Genomic DNA, 25,390 nt, shown 5'->3' on the forward strand with positions numbered 1-25,390 from the left:
GTCCTGACTTTCAATCCACTGAGCCACCTGCCTTCCCAGACTTAATAAGTTATTGATGAATTTTGTTTTTTTCCTAATTGTGATACATATTAAATGAAGAGGAATAATTGGTTAAATATGAATATGTTCCAGAAGAGGTGAGCTAACTTCAAAAATGTTGGTTTTATTTTTGATTATTAAGGGGAGAGTAGTCAGCCTGTTATGGGCAATGCCACATAGTCTAGAAACTGTCTTTTGTTTCTAATGCTAAAGAAAAAATATTGAATTTGAAGAGACTCTTGAGTTGACCTAGTAGGATATTTTATTCTTTTTAAATTGTCCTTCTTTGGCTGGGACAACTGCCAGAAACATGTCTGATAAATGATAGGCACGTATGTACTTTTAAAAAATGATCCTAAGTATTAAGAATGATAAAAAAGCTTCCTCTCCCTTTTTTTTTGCCTTCTATCCACATGAATGTCTCCTTGAAGAATGTTTCTATGATGTCTTAAGAAAACAATTTGACTTCATTCCTGCCTGTTCCTCTCAGTAGAATGAGAATCCCCATATCAAAGAAATTATTTTGGCTATGCATGAGTTAGGACAAGACAGAATTATTAGGTAGGAAATATATTTATGGTGAAGAGAATTCAGAATTTTTAAACTCTCTCTTGAGCCTAAAAGTGGTGTTAATTTGACTGTCCCTTTACTTTGAAGATTTTGGTCTTTTTTTTTTCTTTTGAGAGCAGCTGAGTCTCATCAAGTTTCAAGAACACCAAGCACAAATAATTTATTAAACCAAATCTCATGTCTCAATCAGGTTCTAAAATGAATGCAAAGAGATCAAATATAAGTGGCATGAAGTGAGTTACAGAATTGTACTCTTCAAATGGAAATAATAATTTAAAGTGAATGAGGATCTATCCTAATAGCAGTCCCAATTGTAATAATGAATAGGAGTTGTGAAAAATTTAATTAAGTTCTTCCTTGTTTTTGTAGCAAATATGACAGATGGTCTCTAGTATAACTAGACAACCACTCTCAAATGAAAACAAAACTTTTTCAGTGAGGTTTTAAAGGAAAATATAGACAACTAAAATTTTTGCTATCCATTCAAAGTACATTTGTCATAACACAGTGTTTGAGTAACGTATTATAAATGTGAAGAGAAATGACATATCAGTTTTCCGACTGAATCCAAACATGAACCAATATAACATTCCCAAGTTTTTTGATGGAGATTCATTGTCAATTGGTAACTCTTTATTAAGTGCTTCCTGATGTGCCCATCGCTATACTAGGTATTATATATTATGTACAAAAACATTTTATTTTTTTAAGGATAGGGGAGAGGAAACTTGGCTATGTTTGAAGGCATTAGGGAAGGAACCAGTGCCTAAGGAGAGACTGACAATTATGGTAATAGGATGCTTGAGAAGACTGTAGTCAGGGCATAAGTAGCAGTCTTAGCCTTGGCAAGGAAAAAAACAAAACAAAACAAAAACAAAAGTACCTTAACAATAAGAAACTGGAAAAGGAGAGAATGGGAAATGATGTCTAGGGATTTTGAGATGACCATAATGGAAAAGGTGTAGGTAGTTCACACTAAATGACCTCATTTTTTCTCAGTAAATTAAGAGTTGACATCTTCATCAGAGAGCATGTAGGGAGAAGGAAATAAGGGATGCTTAAAAAGAGAAGGGAAACTTTGGAATAGTTTTAGAGGAGAGCGGAATAAGGAATCAGTTAGGGGAAGTGGGATAATTAAGCATTATTTAATAATATCTTGAGATTAAATTACTGATCCCCAATTGTTCTGTAAAATAAAAATATTCTATGGTGGATTCCTAGTTACCTAGGGGAGTCAATACCCACACCCTTTGGCAGCTGAGATTATTACTCAGACATCCTATCTTTCCCCAAGTACTTGTGGGTGGGTAGAATTTGTGTGTTTGTGTTCCACACCTTTGTTTTTGCTAGCTGTAAGATTAGGCTGCTTGCTAGACAAACACCTGAAGTCTAAGAGACTCCTACTACGTGCTAGGCACTGCTCATTGTATTGTACTGCACAGGGAATACCTAGAGTGAGCCAGGATGGAGACATTTCCCTTGCTTGGCCCCAGAGGGTAGCGCTAGGAGCTTTGGCCAGAAGTTGTTGAGATGTGTAAAGAAAAACTCGTCAAGAAGTAGAGCTATCCAGAAGTTGGGGGGGGGGGTTGGGGAATGGACATCAAGGTGGCATCTTGGAGAGGGTGCTGGGCCAGGAATCAGGAAGACTCATCTTTTTTCCTCATGTATAAAATGAGCTGGAGAAAGGAATGGCAAACCACTCTAGTGTCTTTGCCAAGAAAGTTCCAAATGGGGTCACCAAGTCAGACATGACTGAAATGATGCAAGAGTAACAAAAAAGAGTATCAACTGCCTGAGCAGGGAAAGGATTCCTTCTCACAGGAGAGAGACATTTTCAGTTAAGGCTATTTATTTATTACTCGGGAACAGATTGGCTAGGATGCTTTCAGGGATGTGTGATTAAGTAAATGTTCTCTTCCAGCGCTTTGTTCTCTAAAGTCAGCTGCTCACCTGTCTTCCCACAATAGGATAGGTGGCACTTTTATTATATTGGATGGTTAATGTTGATTAACTAGTTGGGAAGTCCATCTTTAAACAACACCCAAAGTGATGAATTTAAAAGACCTAGAATAATATGAAATCAAAGGTCTTCCTTGTCTTTTAGATCAAGAATAGACCCTACCCTCTCCAAGTGGCCAGAGATAAATTTAGAGTGATCCCATACTCCCAACAAGGATTGTGTGTTTTATCAGAATTGCATAGCATCATAAAGCCCTAGGAGAGTTCCAGATAATGCTTCCAGTTGTCACTGGTTTTGCTTTGGATTTTGACATAGTTATCTACCAGTCTTTCATGACCTAGGTTTGTCTTTGCAACATGCACTGCCTTCCAGGCTGTGGTAGGGAAAGATTAGAGGGAAAAGTTTTCAGAGCTGACTAGAGATTGAACAATTAGATTTCTTTTTAACCCTAAAGCTGAATCTGTCCCAGTTCGCGTTTCTTTCCTACTAACACGGTAATTAAGATCCTCAAGTATAAGCAGATGATATGTAAATTTATTGTTAAGCAAAGAGGAAATCAGAATGCTTGCATGTAATTGATCTTACAGCCTTATCTAAAATTTCTGTGTATTTCCTTTTGGCAAGCCAACTACAGAAAATGTGCCAGATACTATAAATGACATTCACATCCCTTGACTTTTGTATCTAGTATCTCAGAGGAAGCCAGATACATTTATCAATGAAGTTTGAGTTTCTATTAATGTAGGGAGGGGTGAGGAGGAGAATAAATCTTTAAAGCTCAGAGTTTTGCTTCTTGTTTTTCATTTTTTTTCTTATCATTGGTTGCAGTGGGAGTTGCCCAGGAGACAGAATCATCTATTCTTTGTCAATTAAAAGCACTGCAATGCATCAGCTGTAGCAGACTTGCCAACAGAATTAGAAAATGGTATTTTTCCTTTTTGGAAGGTATTGATTTTTTTTTTTGACACAGCTTGATTTGGCAGCACAGATATGTCCTGGGAAACACATAAACTAACTTCAAATATATTCAGCAAATAGTTAAGTACTGGGTTGCAAATGATAAAATGTTACTTCCACTTTTGGGTTGTTGGTTATTTAATGTAAAGAAAATATGTGTGGCTTCACTTCCAGTGTTTACCAACTTTGTGCTTTGTATTTGATCTGAGCTTTGGTGCTGGTTGTTGTTGTTTACGTTGTAGTCACCATGTATGCCCTTTAGTTCTACATTATTGATCTTGTATTACTTCAAATAAGTCTTCTCAGAGATCTCTCAATAGTCATCAAATATTTCAGGAAAGCCCATAGGTTTAGAAATGAAGGGCATCTTAGACATTCTTTCTGAGATGGCACGGTGGAGAGAATGCTTGTTCTGGGGTCAGGAAGTCTCATCTTCCTGACTTCAAATCTAGCCCCAGATTCTTCCTTAGGTGTGTGACCCTGGAAAAGGAACCTAACTCTATTGGCCTCAGTTTCCTTATCTGTAAAATGAATTGAATAAGGAAATGACAAACCACTCTAATATCTTTGCCCAGGAAAAAAAAATCCAAATGGGTTCAAAATGAGTTGGACACAACTAAAACTACACTAAACAACATGACCCCTTACTGTAGAGATGGAAAAAGAAGGCTCACAGAGGAGTAGTGATTTAGCCAGAGTCACAGAGGCATCAGGAATCAAGGGGAAGAGCCTGAAATTGAACTCAGGTCTTCTGACTCCAAATCTAACATTTTCCCCACAATGTCTCCTTGCCATATAGGGCAAGTACACAAGAAGCAGACATAATAATGCCTCCAAAAGGAGGTACAAAACAGCTATGGCAGCCTGCAGTGACATGTCCTCCTGGAGAGAATAGTCTTACCTGCTTACTTTATGTACACCTCCTCATTTCTCTAAGAGTAAGCTCCCTTTAGAAGTTTGCTGTATATATCCATCCTTCTAAAAAAAATTTAGAATATTTTTCCATGGTTAAATGATTCATGATTCCCTTCCTCCAAACCCCTTCCCATTCTTTCCTGCCCCCCTTCAGGAGCTAACATGCAATTCCACTGGGTTATACACATATCATTGTTCAAAACCTATTTCCATGTTATTCATATTTGCAGTAGAGAGATCTTTTAACATCAAAACCCCAATCACATCCCCATCAAACTATGTGATTGATCCTATGTTTTTCTTCTGCGTTTCTGTTCCCACAGTTCTTTCTCTGGATATGGATAGTGTTCTTCCTCTTCAGTTCCACTGGATTGTCCTGGATCATTGCACTGTTGCTAGTAGAAAAGTCTATTACATTCTATTGTGCCACAGTGTATCAGTCTTTGTGTAGAATGTTCTCCTGGTTCTGCTCCTTTTTCTCTGCATCAATTCCTGGAGGTCATTCCACTTCACATGGAATTCCTCCATTTCCTTATTCCTTTTAGCAAAATAGTATTCCATCACCCTCAGATACCACGATTTATTCAGCCATTCCCCAATTGATGGATACCCCTTCATTTCCCAGTATTTTGACACCACAAAGAATGTGGCTATAAATATTTTTGCACAAGTATTTTTCCTTATTTTCTCTTTGGGGTACAAACCTAGCAGTGCTATGGCTGGATCAAAGGCAGGCATTCATTTAAAGCCCTTTGGGCATAATTCCAAATTGCCCTCTAGAATGGTTGGATCAATTCACAACTCCATCAGCAATGTATTAGTGTCCAAATTTTGCCACATCCCCTCCAACATTTATTACTTTCCTTTGCTGCCATATTGGCCAGTCTACTCGGTGTAAGTTAGTACCTCAGAGTTGTTTTTATTTGCATTTCTTTAATCAGGAGGGATTTAGAACACTTTTTCTATGTATTTATTGATAGTTTTGATTTCAGTGTGTGAAAACTGGTTATTCGTGTCCCTTGACCATTTGTCAGTTGGGGAATGGCTTGATATTTTGTAAATTTGACTTAGTTCCTTTTATATTTGGAAAATTAAACCTTTGTCAGAGAGTTTTACTATAAAAATGTTCTCCCAGTTTGTTGTTTTCCTTCTCATTTTGGATGCATTGGTTTTGTTTATACAAAACTTTTTTAATTGATATAATCAAAGTCATTCATTTTACATTTTGCAATGTGCTCTGTCTCTTGCTTGGTCCTGAATTCCTTTCTTTCCCACAGATCTGACAGGTATACTATTCTATGTTCACCCCAGGCTGGGACTCCAGACTTCTCCATAATTTTGAAATTTCAAGGAGCATGGATTGGCTTGGACCACTATTTGCCCAGGCAGGATCTCAGGGTTTGACTATTAGCTTGTAATTAAATTAGGAACCTGTGGCAGCAGATGTGTGTGTGTGTGTGTGTGTGTGTGTGTGTGTGTGTGTGTGTGTGTTTGTGTATGTGTGTATGTATATGTAAGAGAGGGGGTGGGAGGGGTTGTGGTTTGCTCTTGGCTCTTCATTCCCTGTCATAGCCTCCTGTTAGCTCTGCTCCCCTCTCACCTCAGTTTCCCCGGTGGTCTTTGCCTACCTTTTTGGTTTTTCTTTTTTTGAAGGCTGTTTCACTCTGTCACCTTGTTGGTTTTTTCACTCCTGTATTCATTTTGGGTGATATTTTGATCTTGGTCAGAGAGGATTTTCATGGTGAAATGGTACTGCTGCTCTAGTTACTTCTCCATCTTGGCTCCACCTCTGGAAATCGTGTGTGTCCAACCTTAAAGAGATTCCCTTTCTCTCTGGGAATAGCCTCGTAGGCACAGATCTAAGTCTGAGCAGAACTAGAGATGAGATAATTAAAAGATTGTATTTGTGGAAGGTTTTGTCCAGGAAATTGATAAAGCAAATGCTACAATGTTTAGGATTCATCTTAATTTTTTGTTTAGTCATGTCCAAGTCCTCTTAGCCCCATTTTGTGCTTTCATGGCAGAGATATTGATGAAGTTTGCCATTTTCTTTCTCTAGTTCATTTTACAGATGAAGAAACTGAGGTCAGCAGGGGAAAGTGGCTTGCCTCAGATCACACAGCAAATGAGTGCCTGAGCCCTGATAGGAAGAATGGGTCTTTATGACTCCAGCCCTGGCACTCTACTCTAATCTAGTGTGTCACCTAGTTATAAGTGGCATTAGATTGAGCACCAGATCATTTGCTAGTTGTGAAGAAAATTAGCTCTTTTTTAAATCAAATTATTTTTGAGTGAATTTCTTTGGAGGGCAGCAGGGTACCAACTAATGAAATGGAAAAGATAATTTGCATGTATGTTTGGTATAGTTAAGATGTTGGAAATTGCTTGATTTTGTCTGTGTTTTATCTTCAGCATAATATAGTACTCAGATTCTCAGCAGAAGCTTCAGGTCATTATTCACTTATTTAAGATTTTCCCTCTAAATATCAAACTTTGAGAGTGTCTTATTAGAGACTATTGTCCTCATGACAGCTCCCAGAGAAATGTTTTATAGTCAAAAGCTTAAATGGCCACTTGCCCTGGCTTTCTCCTCTCCTCCCACTAAAAAACAAAAAACAGTATAATCAAACCCAGATCTGAGTCAGTACTACGAATAGGAAGGGTCCAGAAGGAATTGAATGTACCCCACTTTCTCATTTTATGCAAAAAAGTGGAAACTTCATCTTACCTCATCTTTGAATTAAGAAACTGAGATTGATCTAAAGGTGAAATGTTTTGCCTAGAGTAATGCAAAGAACAGCAGTGGGCAAAGACAGTTTGCTAGCTCTGTGCCACTCTTCTCTCTGTATGGTAGTTGTATCTTTCCAACTCTTTTAGTGTATATAATGAACAAGTGAATAGAGTGTTGGGTCTGGAGTCAGGAATCATACAGGTAATCCTTTAACCCTCTTTTCTTTAGTTTCCTCATTTATAAAATGAGTTGGAAAAAGAATTAAATAACCATAGTGTTTTTGCCAAGAAAACACTCCTAAAAAGGAGTCACAGAGAGTCAGACATATTAAAACAACCACAAAATATAATGGAAGGAGTCCAAAAGTGTCAGGGAAAGAGACCTTGGTTCTGGGGATTATGACTTTGGCAATTTAGCTTCTTGTATACCTTTACACTAAGAAAATAATTTCAGAAGGATAGATTTAAGAAACAGAGAATGGAGGCAGTGGGCTCAATTAGGTGGCTATTATACCAGACTTTGTGAGAGATGAAGAAAGTGTAAATTAACCCAATAATGGATTATGAGTGGAGAGACAGGGTCAGATGCAAGAGATGCTTTGGATGTAGAATTGGCCACATTTAGGAAGTGTTTGGAATGCAGTTGAGTAAGAGAGAAAAATCCAAGATAATGCCAGGTTTTTAAACCCAGGAAGTTTTGTTTTGTTTTGTTTTATTTTAGAGGGATTGATCTTTGGCAGGAATGGAGAAGTTTTCATTGGGGGCATTCTGGTATTTTGGATCTGTTTTGATTAGGGGACCCATGAGAAGTCTAGCTAGAAATGTCTTACAAACATTTGGAAATCAGAGGGTCCTATATCTAGAACTTGAGAGGACTAGTAAATGAATGGATGAATGAACAAATAAATCTAGTCCAGAAGGCTTGTTTTACAAATGGGGAAACTGAGGCCATCTTAAATAACTTCCTCAGCATCATACAGATACCTTTTTTATCCTAAGGTTCAATGGGGATAATGAGTTAAATTTAGATACTTGTAGAAGTCAGTTGTATAAAGAAAATTGATTTTCTAGAAAAGTGGATAAGACAAATTACAGGGAAAGAACTAGAAAAAATATATAATACACCTCCTATTCCAAAGCCAAATAGTTGCTATTTTAGTTTTTCCTACTTGAGAAATGAAGCTATCGATCCCCCTATATTGGTCTGTACAGTTAAGAGTTGAATAGCAGGAGAAATCACTTTCAATGACTCAGAAGGATGCGTGACTTAGTTGGTGTGGTCATTCCTTTCACCAGGTTAGATTTCAACTCCTCCTTACTTTAATGGATGGTCTTCATGAGCTGCCATTGACAAAAATAGTTCTTCCCCTGAAGGCTGCCCTTCTGGTGATCCACTTTCCCAACAGCTGAGCACCCTTTTAATTGTCAAGCAACCCCTGTGAGAAACTGCACTGCTGACTGCCTTAAAAAATAAAGGGTCATGGGGGACAGCCAGATGATTCAGTGGATTGAGAGGCAGGCCTATATAAAGATGGGAGAGTGCTGGGTTCAAATGTGACCTCAGATGTTCCCCAGCTCTTAACCTAACTCCCACTGCCCAGCCCTTACCACTCTTCTGCCTTGGAACCAATACACATATTAATTTTAGGTGGAAGGTAAGTTTTAAAAAATAAAGGTTCACCTCACCATTATGAGATGGCATATTTGGATTTTAATATAGATATTTAAATTAATGGGAAGAAAAGAGAGTTAATTTCAAGATTTGATTCTTTGTATATCTTTTGTGATTTTTAAAACTCCTGAGGAGAGTTTATTCTTTATTTCTTGTTGCTTGTTTCTATAATTATAAAGGTTTGGTGTTTTGTTTTGTTTTGTTTTGTTTTTAACACAGAGGAGAACATAGTCATGATATGGTTAAGCTATACTGGCATTCGCAATTACAGTGGATTTGTGAGCTTATTGTAAATGAAAATTCAACAGATAGGCTGGGAGACATCATTCTATTGCATTTAAAAGCAGACTTTTTATGTGGCTGTCGAGGCAGCTGGATCAGAATCAGTATGTACAAAAGCCCCTCTGCTTTCCTCTGGAATACTATGCTGTAATTTTTTAAAAGCTTCATATAGTTCCTTAAAGGTGGAAGATCTTAGAAAGCCCTTTGTTAACTCTAGAATGAGACTAGAAAGGTTGCAGGGCTTTTAATGCTGACTGCTTCCTATATAAGCATATTAAACCTGAAAATGCTTGCCTTTTAACACTCCACTATCAAAACTTCCCCGGACTTCATCTTGGAATGACAAACTGGAGTAATTGGCTTGGTGAGCTGACTCCGAACTTGTTAATGGTGCTATTTGTGGTATGTAACTTGTTAGTGGAAACCCAAGGGTGACTGTAAATGACATCAAATATATATTTTTTCCAGACTAAAAGAACTTAAGTACTTTATTGATCTATTGAATATAGGAAAAGAGAGCATCAGGAGATTGCTTCTCTGGGAGCCATCAAGCTGAGTAAGAAATGCGCCTCTGATGGCTAGAAGTCCCTATGAGTTAGCCCTAAATTTTTCGTTAATTGTGACTTGTTCATATTTTTTTTTTCAGCGTTGGCTTGGTTGAAGATACCTTACAGGGATCAGTTCAGGGCCAACCAGTGGTGTCAGATGCCGGAAATAAAATAAAAACCAAATAAATCCCTTGCTGTCAAGGATATTACATTTTAACAGGAGAAAGCCCATTCATGTGTTGGTAAAAGCTAAAGCATATACAAGGTACCTGCAAAACCATTGCAGGGGGAATGAGAAAGTCCCTTGAGCTAATCTCTGAATGGACTTAGATGCTGTGAGAGCAAGAGGAAAAAAAAAAGGCTGGAAAAAGGCATGGACACAGGGAATGGGATTCTTTTGAACAGAAAGAGCAAGCAAGCCCATTTGCCTCAGCCATGGAGCGTCTGTAAGGTTGTAATGCCTGATGCGCCCAGAAACAAGCAAATGAGAGCCAGATGGGGAGGATTTTAAATGTCAAGGTAAAGAGCTGATATTTCATCTTGGTGGCAGCTGGGGGCCACTGGAACTTCTGGATCTGAGGAGGGCCTTGGTCATTGAGTAGCTATGTGGAGAATGGATTAGAGAGGTGGGAACCTAGAAGAAAGGAGACCCAATGAGAGGCTATTTACCATGGTCCAGGGAAGGGAAAGATGAACAGGGTCTGAACTACAATGGGGGTCTCTGGGAGTGGCAGAGAAAGGGGCCGAGGCAAAAGATGATGCAGAAAGAGAGCATTTTAACAATTTGGCAGTTAGTGGAGTGAAAGGCATTGAAGAGAGCTCCAATGTGGCTGGGCTGATTCAGTCACACTTTTTTGTTGTCCTCTGCTACTGTAGACACTTGGGATATAATGAGGTTTAAGATGCTATTTGCACCTTCAAGAAGTTGAATGATAGAAAGGTTGATGAAGAGAGACTAAAACCCCGGGGGGTGTGGGAGCCCCCAAAACATGAAACATGGGTTGTTGTCATGGCTGTGGCTCAGGGTTTGGAATTCTACCTTTGGGCCTTAGGACTTGGACAAAGGTCTTTTCCAACTCTGATCACTGGCTGAGATTATTGACATAAGCAGTAAAAGCTTTTGGTGTTTAGAGGATCGAACCTCACAGCTCACAAATTTTAGGAAACATAAAAAGACAGCTTTATTGTTACTAAAAGCCATAGAAGGAAGAAGTTAGTTGACTTGGAGAAAATATTTCAGGTGAGTGAGCTCTAATTGCAAGCCTATTTTTTTTATTAGGAATTAGAGTAGATAATGAAGAGAGGGAGAAAAGGACAGTTAATTGGTCCAGGTAACAAACTATATCGAAATGGAACCGTACAGTTTGTTGTGTTTAGAGAATAAGTCAAAGGAAAATACTATGCATTGTTAGACACAAGTCTTTCAGAAACTCTTTTAAAACTAATTTAACATAATTCAAGAATTGCTAGTGTAGAAAGAAAAATGTACAGACTGGCATAAGTGACCTCTCCTCACCCTCACTATCCCTCCCAAGCCCTTGGACATACTTCTCATCCAAAGACAAACTGAGACAGTGATTGGAATCATAAAGAAAAAGGAAAACTCTCATGATATGTTAAAATCAAATATTAATTGAATTGCCATTTAACCGAATTAGCAGTACCAAACAGTAATCACTTCATCTTCAACTTCAATTAGGCAATTCCCTTTTTTTTATCATTCCTTTTAAGGTTTAAAAGAGTCTCCTTTCTGAATGAAAAAGAAGATATTTCCTTAGGCTTTTGAGTGTGGAGATGACCAGGACTTTAAGCAGACCAGAGGTTTTGTTTTCCAACCTTAATCCATTTCCTTTCAGCCTTTCTTTCTTGATTTTCTACATGCTTTCACATTAGGAAATGTGGAAAAGGATTTTTAGACTAGAGGTAGTCATATCTTAAGATTTCTAGAGAAATTGAAAAGGAAGTTTTTAACATCTACTTCCATAAGAGAGAGCAAAAACTTGCTTCTCAGTTTTTTGTCTCCTGGGCCTCCATTCTGGCTGCTTTTTTTTGTTTTGTTTTTCTCCATGGTCAGCCCTCTAGGCTCTTGTGATAGAAGAAGAAGCCTAAACATGAGAGAATAGCCTTGACTGCTCACTATACATGGAAATAGAAATTCATTTAAAGATTAAGTCACTTATATCATGAGAGGAATGCTATCGGGCCCCTTTCTCTCCCTGATTCCACAAATCCATGTCACAGGAGGCTGGCTAGAGAAAGGAGTTCCAGGGAAAGGTTGAAGTTTGGGGGGAAGGTATTAAAGGATGTGCAGGTATCGTTGACTAACTAGACTTTTTTGGCTGTCTCCATATTCTGGTTGAAGACAATGTTGGAAAAGTTTGGGAGTCAAGTATTGGAGAGTCTAGTGTTATTCATTTATTTCTGTCACATTTGACTCTTTGTAACCCCATTTGGAATTTTCTTGGCAAAGATACCAGAGTATCTTTCTAGCTCATTTTATGGATGAGGAAACTGAGGCAAATAGGATTTGCCAAGGGTCACACAATCCAGTAAGTATCTGAGGTCATATTTGAACTCAGATCTTTCTGATCCTATGACTGACATTCTCTTCACTATGACACCCTAGCTGCCCCAGAGGATCTAGTATGATGTTCTCAATAATTTGACCTTTATCCCAAATATATTAGAAGTTCTTGAGTAGGGAAGTGTTGGTGTTTTAGGAAAATTCAGATTTGTAGCAAGATGAATTGTACTAAAGAGTGGCTAGATGTTGTGAATTGTTAGAATCCTCTAGATGCTGCATTTTAATTCACTTAGCAGCAGGATTTAATAGTGCTTCACATCAAGCCCTAAAACCTTCAGTTGTTAGAAAATAAGAGCCATCCATTAAATTTGATTGCCATACGACCTTGAAATATTTATTGCATGTACAAATTCAGCATTCTTCTTGGTCTCTCTTGAGTTCAGATGTCTCATTTTCAACACCTGTCACTATTTAGGTCACCAATATAGTAACGGATAAGGTATAGAGCCAGAAATTAGGAGACTAGAAAGTGTTTTTGTCTTGTTCCTGATGCTTATTTAAATGTATGACCTTGGACAGGTCACTTTGCTTAGGCTTTGAGCATTTAAAAAAAATTCTTAGTGTGGATAAGATTTTAATTTGTATACATTAAATAAGGCAAAGGATGCATTTCCTGATTCTATGCTAGATCTATGATTTTCCTGTCCATAAAGTATCATAGCTTCCCACTCCCTGTTTTGCTGATATATTATGAAGGAATTAGTGTTTACAGATTTTTTTTAAATTTAAAGAAAACAGTTTAGCATGTTTGCTGGTACCAGAAGGGGGAGAAATATTTTAAAGGGTTTAGAATTTTTCCTTAATGCTGTAACTTTATGCTTGTATTTCATTTAGTATTTTTCTTCTGAAGCTATTGATCTGTATACTGTGTATATGTTATTAACATATGTTTCATTGCCATATTTAAATATGTATAAAATTAGACTAGCTATTTTGGCTTTGCCTCATTTGCCATACATTTATTGGCTTTGTTCTTAACTAGAATGGTTTTGCTTTATTCCTTGCCCTTTTGAGATTCTGTCCTGACATTTCAACATAGTAGGGGAATTGGGAAATGCATCCTTAACCTTATTTAATGTAAACAAGTTAAAATCTTATCCACACTAAGTATTTTTTTTAAATCCTCAAAGCCTAAGCAAAAAACTATTGTTGCTCTGAACTGTACAATGCCTAACATGCCTGTGCTCTCTACCACCACTGACATTGCCTGAGCCTCTTCCCCCTCGTCCTGATGTGCTACCATAGTGGGGCTTAGGAAGGTTACTAAAAATCAAGGTGAGCCAAAGAAAGTGGCTCCTTCCCTAAAGTGAATAAACGACAGTGAGGTTGAGTACATGTCAGAAAATGAAGATAGAAGCAAGAAGAAGAGATTGTTATCCCTCATAAGAAGACAAAAGAGCTATAACTATAATATAATAAGAGAAGGTCTCATTAGCCAAAAAAAACCTTTGTTGTCACCATGTCCACCAAGATAGCAGATTAACTCCTACTAAGAAAGTTACTATGGTGTCTACTAAGAAAAGGCTACCCCATGCGAAGCTGTCACCACACCAGGAAAAAAGGGAGCTGTTCCAGCCAAAGCAGAGCTCCCCACCACCAACCAAAAGGGCAAAAATGGAGAAGAATGGCAAGAATGAAGATAGTGAATCTGAAAAAAAGGGACCATGAAGATAAGGAGGATGAAACATTTGAGCTACCTGAAACCACAAAAATGGGGGTAGCTCCAACCAAGCAAGACTCTGAAAATGAGAAGGAAGGTGATAGGGATTAAGATGAGGAAGATGAGGATGATTGCAGAAGAAGCTATGGATACTGCACCTGCCGAAGGGAAGGCCATTTCACTGAAAGTCACTTCTGGGAAAGCTGGAAAAGTCAATGAATTAGAGAAAAGGGAAGAAAGAAGAGAAAAATGATGAGGAAGAAGAGGAAGAGCCCATCAAAGAAGCATTATGAAAAAAGAAATGGGTAAACAGAAAGAATTCAAAACCAAGAAACAGAAATTGGAAGCTGAGGTAATCTACATATTTTAGTCTCTTCACTGGTAACCTGAATTTCAAAATTATTTCTGAGCTAAAAAACTTGGCATAACAGACTTATTTGCAAAAAGGAGTGGGGGGAGGGAGGGCTTACCATTGTGGATGTCTACATTGGCACCACCAGGAAGTTTAACTCTGTTGGATTTGAATCAGCTGAAGATATGGAAAAAGCTCTGTCACTCAGTGACTTCAAAGTCCTTAGCTCTGAAAAGCAATCAGTAAGAGGCAAAAGAGAACAAAAATGTTGACATGCAAGGATGTTTTTTTGTCCAGAATCTGCCTTATATGATAACTCAGGAGGAACTCAAAGAAGTGTTTGAAGATATTACTGATGAATTACTGGTTGGCACAAAGGATGGGACACCCAAAGGAATGCCCTGCATTGAATTTAAGCCAGAAGCAGACATAGACAAAGCCTTGGAAGAGAAATAGGAAGCTGATGATTGATGGTCAAGTACTCATTCTAGAATATGCAGGAGAGAAAAGTCAAGGACAAGAGCACTCAAGAGGTGGAAAGAATAATTCATAGAGTGGGAATAACAGCAAACCAACAGACTCAAAGACAGTAGTGTTGAATAACTTCTGCTATAGCATCCCTGAAGAAAGTCTGCAGAAAGTGTTTGAGAAGACAGTGTTGAGCAGCCAAGGCCAAACTTAAGCATATGCATTCATTGAAATTGTCTCTATTGGAAGATGTGAAATGAAAAAAAAAAGGGGGGGTGGTTTCTGCCAAACAGAAGGAGATAAAAGACACAAAGGAAGAAGACAGAATTTGAATAGTGTCTTCTCATTCTTTTCCCCCCTTCTATTTGAATAGATTCTGGGTGTTTTTATACTGTTGTCTAATCACTGATAGAGCCTTCCAGGACATTCTAAGACAAACATGCAATTCAGAGAAAAATCTGAATGACATTTCAAGGAAGAGTGTATTAGTTTTAAATGGACAGATGTTCCATATATAATTTTTTTTCAGAGATGGGTAATTTTAAAAAAATCTATGATATCTTACTAAAATCTGGAGTTATTACACAACATTATAAGTATTCTGTCAACAATTACTTATTAAGTACCTATTATGTGCTAAGCACTTTGTTAAATGCTGGGGAAACAAAGAAAGGAGTAGGGAAGGCTCTCCTTTTACGTAGCTCACAGTCTAATAAGGGAGGGAAAATACAAACAAGATATATATGTGATAAATTGAGGATAATCTCAGAGAGAAGATGCTAAGATTAAGTAGAATTGGGAATTTTTTTAGAAGATGGGTCTTTAGTTAAGACTTGAAAAAAGCCAGGGAAGCCAGTATATGGTATTCTTATAAATTCTATGAGTGTGATAAGAAATTTGGAAATTCATTGAAGTATTTTCTCAGGTCCCAAATTCTATAGGCATATTCTTCATTTTTATGTCATTTTTGTGAAGGAAAAGAATGACTTTATTATAACCCATTCTTCAAAAGCAAAAACAATTAAGTGCCTGTTTTATACAGAATACTAAGGAGGGGGTGGTGGTAACAGTTTATTTAACATAGTTCTTGTCCTCATGGAGCTTATTATAGTCTATCAGACAGAACTATAAACACATATTACTCAAAAACATAATATAAGCCAAGTCCATTAGAGAAGTTCAAAACAGCCTATCATGGAACTAGAAAACTTTTTTGTGACTGTGATTAATGTTCTTTTTAAGTCATGATATAATGATTGAATCAGTATCACATTCAGTATTATATAATTTTTCATTTTCCATTTCCTTTTTCTAAAATAGTCAACCCTTATTTTCCTTTAAAGCCTAACAAAAATCCCATCTTTCATTGAAAGCCTTTCCCAACAACACCTCTCCATTCTAGTGCCTTCTCTCTGATAATTATTTTCTTTTTATCTTGTGCACAGATTGCTCTGGACATATTCATCTGCATATAGTCTACTCTGTTAGAATATAAGTTCCTTGAAGGCACAGACTGTCTTTTGCCCCTCTTTATATCCTTAGAACTTAGCATAGTGCCTTGGCACTTAGTACTTAATAAATGTTTATTAATTGATTATCTATAAATATATTTGTTATTCATTTAGATTCTACTTCCTCTCATCCAGTGTGGTAGAGGCATGGAGAGAGACAGAAACAAAGTCAAAGCCAATGTTTTGCTTTTTCTTCTCTCTGTGGCCAGAAACCCCCAACTGCCAACTCCTGGGAACATTCTGTTTGGAAGCTTCCTCTTGATTGACGGGAAGGTTAGGTCCCCAGCTTGTTTCTTGCATCTTGGCTTACAAGTCCTCTGTCTCACCATGCCTCTACCATACCAGTTAGCTCACATTGGTACTTTAGAGTTTGCAAAGAGCTTCTTCAAAACAACATTTTTTGTAAATCTTTAGATCACCATTTTACAGAGAAGGAAATTGAGAATGATAAAAACAACTGGCCTATAAATACATTGCTAATAAATCATAGAGCCTGGACTTCAACCTAGCTTTTTCTGTTACCACACTTTACATCCACTGCTCCTAGTAACAAGTTAGGCTTTAGATTGCCAATAGTAGAGGTAGCATTGAGTACCGTGCCAGGATCTCCATCTGAAAGACGTGCAGTATGCCTCTAGGCAAGTCACTGTCAACTTGAAATCTGAAGACTCCAATTTTGCCCCTCAAGTCCCAAACTCACCCAATTCAGACCCAATTCAGTTCAGTCTGAAATAGGTGAGTCTGGGACTTCCCTTGGGGTGAGTTTTCAGGGGATAGGGGTGAAATTGGGGTCTTCAGATTTCAAGTTGACATCACTTAACTTCTCTTTGCCTAGGTGTCATCTGTAAAATGGGGATAATAATAGCCCCTACTTACCCAGGTTGTTGTGAGGGTCAAAGGAGATAATAAATGTAAAGCATTTAGTATAGTGCCTGGCAAAATATGAAGTACTCTGTAAATGTTTATTTTTATTATTATAGCAAGAGTTTAGAAAAAGATTGGAAACGGTCATGGGATGGAGCAAGGATGCTTTTACGACTCTGTACTGAACCAAATGGTAGTTATTTCCTATTATTAATGTTTGGGTGGTTTTGATTTTTTTGAGGAATGACCCTGTCACATCCCTAAGCACTGATACTTGAAACTAGAATACAAGTAGGGAATTCAGAACCTTCTGATTTCACTTGGGTGAGATTCACAGCACTACCCACAATGGTGCCTCCATTGGTTTTCTCTCCTGGGCAGAGGATGAACCTTGGAAAGAAATAATTAGACCAAATAGATGAGTATAGGAATGTGTGTGATTCCACATCTCCTCTTGGTTCTATAGGGGATGTTCTGAGCTGTGCCGAATCCCAATGGTGGAATATAAACTCGACAGTGAAGGTACCCCCTGTGAGTACAAAACCCCTTTCAGGAGGAATACAACCTGGCACCGGGTCCCGACTCCTGCTGGGCAGCCTCTGTCTCGTGCCTCCCCGATCCTGGGAACATCTGACCGGCTGCCCTGCCAGCAGCTTCTCCAGCAGGCTCAGACCGCTATTCCTCGCAGCACATCCTTTGACAGAAAGTTGCCAGATGGCACGAGGTAAAATCCTTCATTCTTGAGTGTCTCCTGCTTCCTTTTTCTAGGCTAGGACTTTTCTTTGCTTCAGTCACTCATAAATTAGCTTCTTCAAAACAGTGATCCAGACAGATGGGCTAAGGTCAGAAGGAGCCTGGGGTGATGGGTGTGATGGTCATCCCTAGTAGGGAACCAGAAACCGCCCCAAAAGCAGATTGTTTCCCAAAGCAGAGTAAACAGTGGTGGCTCCTTTTCTTGTGAAATAGAAACTGCTAGGTTATTTGTGCTCTAAGCATCCTGGCTTAGATACACTGGAAACTCTTATGTCAGGAGCCTACATAGGTAAGTAATAAGGATAAATAAACAAAACTATCCTCTGCAAAATTAATAATTAAATCCCATGATCATAGCCTGGGTATGATTTCAAGAAGTTCTCTGATCATCAGGAGTCCTTATGCTTTCCTTTCCTTCTTCAAATCAAGCATAGTAAAATTTTTTTTCAAATTACTATTTGAAGTAAATTACTGTCAGTGAAAGGGAAAGCATGTGTTTAAAACTTGTAACTGTATTCTTGAAATGCTTATGGAATGGTTAGAATGTTTAACTTGGGTAACTTAAATTTTTGTTATATATATACATACAGAGTTCATATACATACACATATATGCACAGGCATTGACATACATGTATATATATATATATAGATGCACACACATGCATAGTGAGTGGGTAAGTATGTATCTATGTATCATATGAATTCATTTGAACAAATACATACAGGCTCAGGTACTTCACTAAATAGCAAAATAAAGTTAATTTATTTGTGAAGGATCTGATCAACTCCTATTCTTAATGTATTATTCCTGAAGCTTGGAAGTATTTCTTCCCTGTGCCTCTTCTCATTAAAGTATACTGTTTCTCCACACAATGTTGACAGGCTGTGTATGAAGTGCAGTAATTGATAAGAGAGCCTTCAACATGTTGATTTGCCAAATGTTCTGTTACTCTTCTTTTCTCTTTCCTTATTCATTAAATTTCAAGAGACTCACATTCTCTCTAGACTCTCTCTGCCCAAGGAAGAGCATTGAATCTGGTTCAGTTAAAGATACACGGAATTTAGTGACTATTCCACACTAGAGATACATGCAGGCAATACAGGAGAGTGACCCATCAGCATAACTTGATGTCCACGTGCAAAATAAAACCCTCTATTGAAGCAAAATGAAGGACAGATTTCTTCAAAATACTTTGGTTATGATAGTATATGGTAAAAATAAATAAATAAAACAATGTCTAGAATAGATCTTGTAGCAAAAGAATTTGCTATCCCTTTTTGTGCCTATGCACAACATTAACTCATTTTTGTGTTTCATGGGCAAATTGTGCTCTCAGTGAAACAGGATTACAATGAAAAGTGATGATCATTTGAAAATGAATAGAGCTCACCAGAATATCATAAAGTGTAATGAAAAACCTATTGGTGCTGTTCTTATCCCAATTCTATAATCTTTTCTTTTCTTCTCTTCCTATTTTCTTATATTCAGCATTTCACAGGAATCTTTATACGGAGTTCTGTAGGTGATTAAGGGTGGTTTTGTTTCTAAACATATTTCTTTTCACTGTAACATTCCCAACTATAAAGCAACTGACATATCTCATTATAATCAACTCTTAATTGCTTATGGCTTAATTATCCTGTTCTGAATGGTTTGGGTTTTCTTTTTTCCCCCTTTTTTTCATCACACCATGTTTCTCTCTTTGTAATTGTAAAAAAAAAATGAATTTATTTGTAAAATAAAACAGGCCAGGTCAAGATGTTGAAACTCCACAAAAACCTCAGTGCACTGTTAATGATTCTAGTCAACATTACAGAAGTTCCCCGAGCAACCAGTCATCTTCCAGTGACCCAGGACCCAGCGGGAGTAGCCATTGGAGACAGCAAGTGGGATATGACGGGTATTGATGATTTTCTATTGCATTAATAGTCCCCTGTTTTCTAAATTGGATTTAACCACACTTTTTTTAAATGACATTTCAATGCTGGGGAAACATTGAGTCCCCACTTGTTTTGAGGGTGGGGTTTTCTTGTTTTTTGTTTTTGTTTTTTTTTTTAGTGAGTGGGAGACTTTTTTCTCCCCTTTTATAATTTATATCAAATTAAAACTTAAAATTGAAAATTAAGACTGTAAGGGAACTAGAAAGACCAGCTATTGGTAGCTTTCATTTAAATACTGGAGGAGTAAACTCCCAGTTTTCTTTAATGTAGTTTTTTTTCCATTAAAATACTGCTCAGAATTATAGAAAATGGTTTTGGTGTGTGACAGCTCCCTGGAATTTGACATGTTATCCAAGCAGCAGAATGTTGTTGCTTTGGCACATTTGGCTATTAAATATCCTTGGTCTTATATGCATAGTGTCTAGGAGCAGACTGGAGCAAAGTCATATGGTTCATTGTGAACATAGTGACAGCTGAATTGATTGATGCTAATAACACAGAAAACATTAATAAATTTCATGGGAAGAAAATGGAAAAAATGCTCATCTAGTGAGACTTCTGCAGAGTAGTAATTGCTACTAATAACTCTGTGTTGGTGTGTTGCTTTGCAACAGAATCTAAACTCTGCCATTTCAAAGGAAAGATTTAGAAAATGACCAAGCCAAATATTAGCATGAGAGAAAAGGTTTTATATTACTCTTTTTTTATGTGCAAAAGAAAAGCTCTGTATCCATTCCTTTTGCTTCTTTCTATTGTGTTTAGAATTAGATATTTGTATACTAAGATTTTGTTCATTTCACTTTGTGTGAAATATTCATGATTTCCTGAAAACTGTTCACAAATTAATTGTATAAATAGATGAACATTTTAAAGTAATCATTTCCTAATTAATAATAATAGCAAGTATTTACATAGCCCTTAAAGGTTTGCAAAATACTTTACGAATATCTCATTTGATACATTTTTAACACAACCCTTTTCTTCACAGCCTTTTGTACTCTGAATTTGTTTTTAATTTTTTCTAAGTTTGGATTTTGTTTAGAGTTTTCTTATCTGAGCCCACCTCTCTCCTACTCAAAAAAACAATCAAATATTTTTCCCTCCTGCCTTTGAAAATGATTAATTTTAAAGGAAGCAACAAAATCAAGACAGCTAAATAGTAAATGCACACTGGATGGATCTGGCTATATTTTGCCACCGATTCATCATGTGACACTGGTTATTTAACCTTTTACAACTCCCATCTGATCTTACTGACAGACTATTTGGTGAATTCAGTAAAGTTCTGCAGACTTCAAGACACGTTTAGCTACCCTGTTGGGTTGGATCTGACAGGCATATACCTTTTTTCTTTTTTTTTTTTAACGAGGAAATGGCTTCTAAGTAGGGTTTTCTTTTCATTATTGTTTTGGAAATTTGAAACATAAAGAATGGTCATGATTATGGGTTGGTTTAATTTCAAAACAAGAACCTTAATTTCTCTGTTTCTCTTTAGGTGCCAGTCTCCTTTACTCCATGAACACCAGAGTTCCGGTCCACTGGAGTGTGAAGGAACCAGGGAGCGAGAAGAAATTATGGAAGGAACTAGACTTTCTGGTAATGTTATACACCACACAGTTCATTAAGGACTTCCGCTGTTTGCATGACCATTCATCCAGTTGATGTTAACCAAGCATTTACTAACAGCCACTAGTCCTCCCGCTTTCTGGCACTTAAAGATTTCCCAAGCCTTTTCTTCAAACCACCTAATGAAGTGGTGCAGTCAACAAGGGGCACATAAAGATGAATGAGATGGGACCTCTCCTCCAAGGAACTACGGGTAGGAGCTGTGGTTTGGCTTTGGCAGAAGTGTCGGAAGTAGAAATGACTCTGGTAGCTGTAAATATGTTATAAAGAGTCCATCTTGGTGAGACCACAAAGTTCTTGAATCATAGTCCTCTGGTTTCCCACCTGATCATTCCTTCTGCAGGTATCTTTCTTTACCTTGAGAATTTTCCTAAACTTAGACATTGGGAACTCAAATCTTCTCTCCATTTGTGGCAGAAACCAAATGGCATGGACCACCTTCCAAAGTGTTGAGTTCCTATAAGGAGAGAGCCCTACAGAAAGAAGGAAGTTGCAAAGACTCTCCAAATAAGCTTTCTCATGTAAGTCTTTTTATTCATAGATTAAATTGCTTGTCTGTATAAACTAATAATCCATATGACAGAGACTTCAGACCAGGTGCTTAAAAGATAACTCTTCATCTTTACAAAGAACCTTCAAGGGGAAGAAATTTTTTTAAAAAAGTATTTTTATTCTGATTTTACAGAGGTGAATTTTAGGCTTTATAGAGAATAATGACTTGCCCAAGGTCACAAAAGTCAGGGCTTAAAAACAGAACTACAGCCTTCTGATTCTTATAACTGGAGATGTATGTAACTATGATACTCTCTCTCCTAACCACTCCTCTTCTTAATGCAAACACTTTTTAAATAGAAAAAAGAGCAAAATACATAACAGAAAGTTCTATAGTACAACTTGAGATCAAATAATCATCATTTAAGATGTTCGGTGCATGAGAAGAAATTTATTGATATAAAGGCAAAATTAATACATATTATAATTAAGCATAAAAAGAGAATCCCTCTGTTCTTAGTTATTACTATATATTTCCAGAAATAAATTTTAAAGTAAAGGTATCCTAGAAGTGACTACACAATAGAATTGAGGTTGTATTAGGATGAATAAACTTACTCTACATGAACAGATTAAAATTTAATAAGTCCTAAGGTATATGACCACTAATTAACCAGGCTCAGAAAGCTAGTTGTTGTTTGTCCTTCATTTTCAAAGAGGACCAATGGCATGATGGGATGATGTCTCAATTAAAATGTTAACTGGATTTAAGCATGGAAGAGGTGCACAAAGCTGTCAACCTCACTCTGCTCAGTCATTGCAGTCCAGTAGTAAGACAAAAGTCTGGATGAACGGAGATGGCCCTGGATGCAATGGATGACTCGAGTGCCTTCCACATCTGACCAGGCTCTAAGTTCTAGCAAATATCTCAGGAGAGATTTGAACCCAGGTGTTTGTTGATGCCTTGAAGTTTCTCAGACTAACCTTTGAACTACAAATTACATTAATGAAAAATGTGAAATAGTGATCACTATCTTGATTTGTTTTAATGAAATCTTAAGAAAGATGTAAATCTTCACCAGCTGATCACATTCCATATGTATCCACTTGGCTGAATAATCTTTCTTACTGCAATGAAAGTCAAAACCTTACTCTGTCCAGTTTTATTTTGTTTTCTACATACCTTAAATCTATTAACCCCTACTTGTAGTTTAAGCACAGGGCGAGTGCTAGAAATAATGGCATCTGCTAAAAAGATCATTGAGATTTATTTAAAGATCTAGGAAGAATAGAGGGCAAACTACTTTAAAAATAGATTCAGGGCAGGATCCCTTCCCAGTTTTGGAGGCCATAACAGTATGAGCATTGCCAGATTGGAGAAAGTAAAATCCTTTCTTTTGCACTATTTGTCCCAGTTCCTCTAAAGGCAATATGAATTGAGAGTGCTACTTAGTGTGGGGAAAACCCAGGCTCAAATCTCTCCCCAGGCAAGTACTAACAGTGACAATGGGCAAGTCACTTTATTTCTCTAATCATAGCACCAACCTCACCAGGATGCTTAAAGGACACAAGTTAAGGAACTTAAAGCTCCATCGGCCTGTGGTTGTAATCATAACTGCTTCTGATCAGACAGAGCCAGAATCCTGGTCTTTCTCTGCCAAACAGAGTCAAACCACCTAAATATTCTGTTCCTACTATCGTCTCTACTACATAAGTCATGGGAGCACAGTCCCATTAAAAACAAGCCCTACCCCTACAAATCACATGTCTATGTCCATTGTGTATACACTGTCCTTGCTTATATGTCTTATTTTATGGCCATTTGGACAGTGACATCATGCCTGCGCTTCATGCTCAGATGACTATCCTCTGCCCACAAAAGAGGAAACTCATTTATTTTGTGAGTGTAAGGTGGAGGAAATTGGAAGGAAGTAGACTTTGAGAGGGTATATTCTTTTCCAAAATAAGCTTGTTCACTGCTTTCTGGTTTTTATTTTTGCAGCCTGTTGGCTATGTTAAAACGTGTTAAAAAACCATTTATTTAGTACAATGCCTAGCACATAGTAGGTGTTTAATAAATGGTTTACTTTTTTGTCCCTTATCTTCCATCTTAGAATTAGTACTAAATATGGGATCCAAAGCAGAAGAGCCAAAAGGGTTAGGCAGTCAAGGTGAAGTGACTTGCCTTGGGTCACACAGCCAGGAAATGTGTGAGTGTAGGCGTGAACCCAGGACCTCCTATCTCTAGGCTTGGCTCTCCATCCCCTGAGCCACCTGACTCTTCCTTATTGATTGATTTCCTGATATCTGTTGCCCTTTACCCAGGATTGCTGTTTTTAAGTCTTATATCCCTCTTGTCAGTGGCAGATGAGCAGGGTTTGATTATTTGGACAGTAATTGGATTTGTAGAATTTATATTATACAATAACATAATGTTATTATATCATATAAATCAAATTATTCTCCAAATATATTATGTAATATATTTATATTTATTTATATTTTTATTATAAAATAATCAATTATATATATATATGTATTTAGAATAAAAATAATCTCCAAATATAATTTATGCAATGGAATAAAAATGTTAAAAATGCTTTCTCTTTTCCCTCCTTAAGATTGGAGACAAAAATTGTTCCAGTCATTCCAGCAGTAACACCCTTTCAAGTAACACATCCAGCAACAGTGATGACAAGCACTTTGGTTCTGGAGACCTGATGGACCCTGAATTGCTGGGATTAACCTATATTAAAGGAGCCTCCACCGACAGTGGCATCGATACGACCCCCTGCATGTCCACTTCCATGATGGGCCCCCTGCATCTGACGGGCAGCAGGTCCATGATGCACAGTCGGGCAGAGCAGTGGGCTGATTCTGCAGAAGTGCCTGGTCCTGAGGAGGAGCAGCCCAAGCTCTATGCCGTTCATAGCTATCCTTCTGCCATCTCGGTCAGCAACACCGCCGAGGGCAGCATGGGCGACCTCAGTGAAATATCTTCTCATTCCAGGTATGTTGCTCTCTGCCCAAGGGCAGAAACCAGAAATACATAGATAGATAGATAGATAGATAGATAGATAGATAGATAGATAGATAGATAGATAGATAGATAGACAGACAGACAGACAGACAGACAGACAGATAGGTAGACAGACAGACAGACAGACAGACAGATAGATAGATAGATAGATAGGTAGGTAGGTAGGCGCATATATGTATGTGTTCCTGTATGTATCACGTATATGTTTATATACTTCTATTGTATGTGTACATATATTCAGAGTGATTGATTGATAGAACAATAAATATCTATTAAGCGCCTGCTAGGTACCAAGATGTGCTCAATGCTAGGATCATAAGAAGGGGCAAAAGACAATCCTTGTCCTGAAGGAGCTTACAGTCTAATGAGGGAGACAACCTTTAAACAAATATACAGAGCAAATCATATAGAGGTTAAGTAGGAA

General features: G+C 37.5%; 1 protein-coding gene across 12 annotated transcripts in view; it reads left to right on the forward strand.

The window, feature by feature from the left end:
* SIPA1L2 (signal induced proliferation associated 1 like 2) overlaps positions 1-25,390 on the forward strand; it is a 274,744-nt gene that overhangs the window by 208,898 nt on the left and 40,456 nt on the right. For all 12 annotated transcript variants that reach the window (XM_007481608.3, XM_007481611.3, XM_007481612.3 and 9 more), the window contains 5 exons: positions 17,579-17,836; positions 19,685-19,768; positions 21,304-21,404; positions 21,852-21,955; positions 24,548-24,936. In XM_007481608.3, the coding sequence (XP_007481670.1) occupies positions 17,579-17,836; positions 19,685-19,768; positions 21,304-21,404; positions 21,852-21,955; positions 24,548-24,936 (936 nt within the window). The remainder of the gene's footprint in view (positions 1-17,578; positions 17,837-19,684; positions 19,769-21,303; positions 21,405-21,851; positions 21,956-24,547; positions 24,937-25,390) is intronic.

The sequence above is a fragment of the Monodelphis domestica genome, chromosome 2 (assembly GCF_027887165.1).
Source record: "Monodelphis domestica isolate mMonDom1 chromosome 2, mMonDom1.pri, whole genome shotgun sequence".
Lineage (NCBI taxonomy): Eukaryota > Metazoa > Chordata > Mammalia > Didelphimorphia > Didelphidae > Monodelphis > Monodelphis domestica.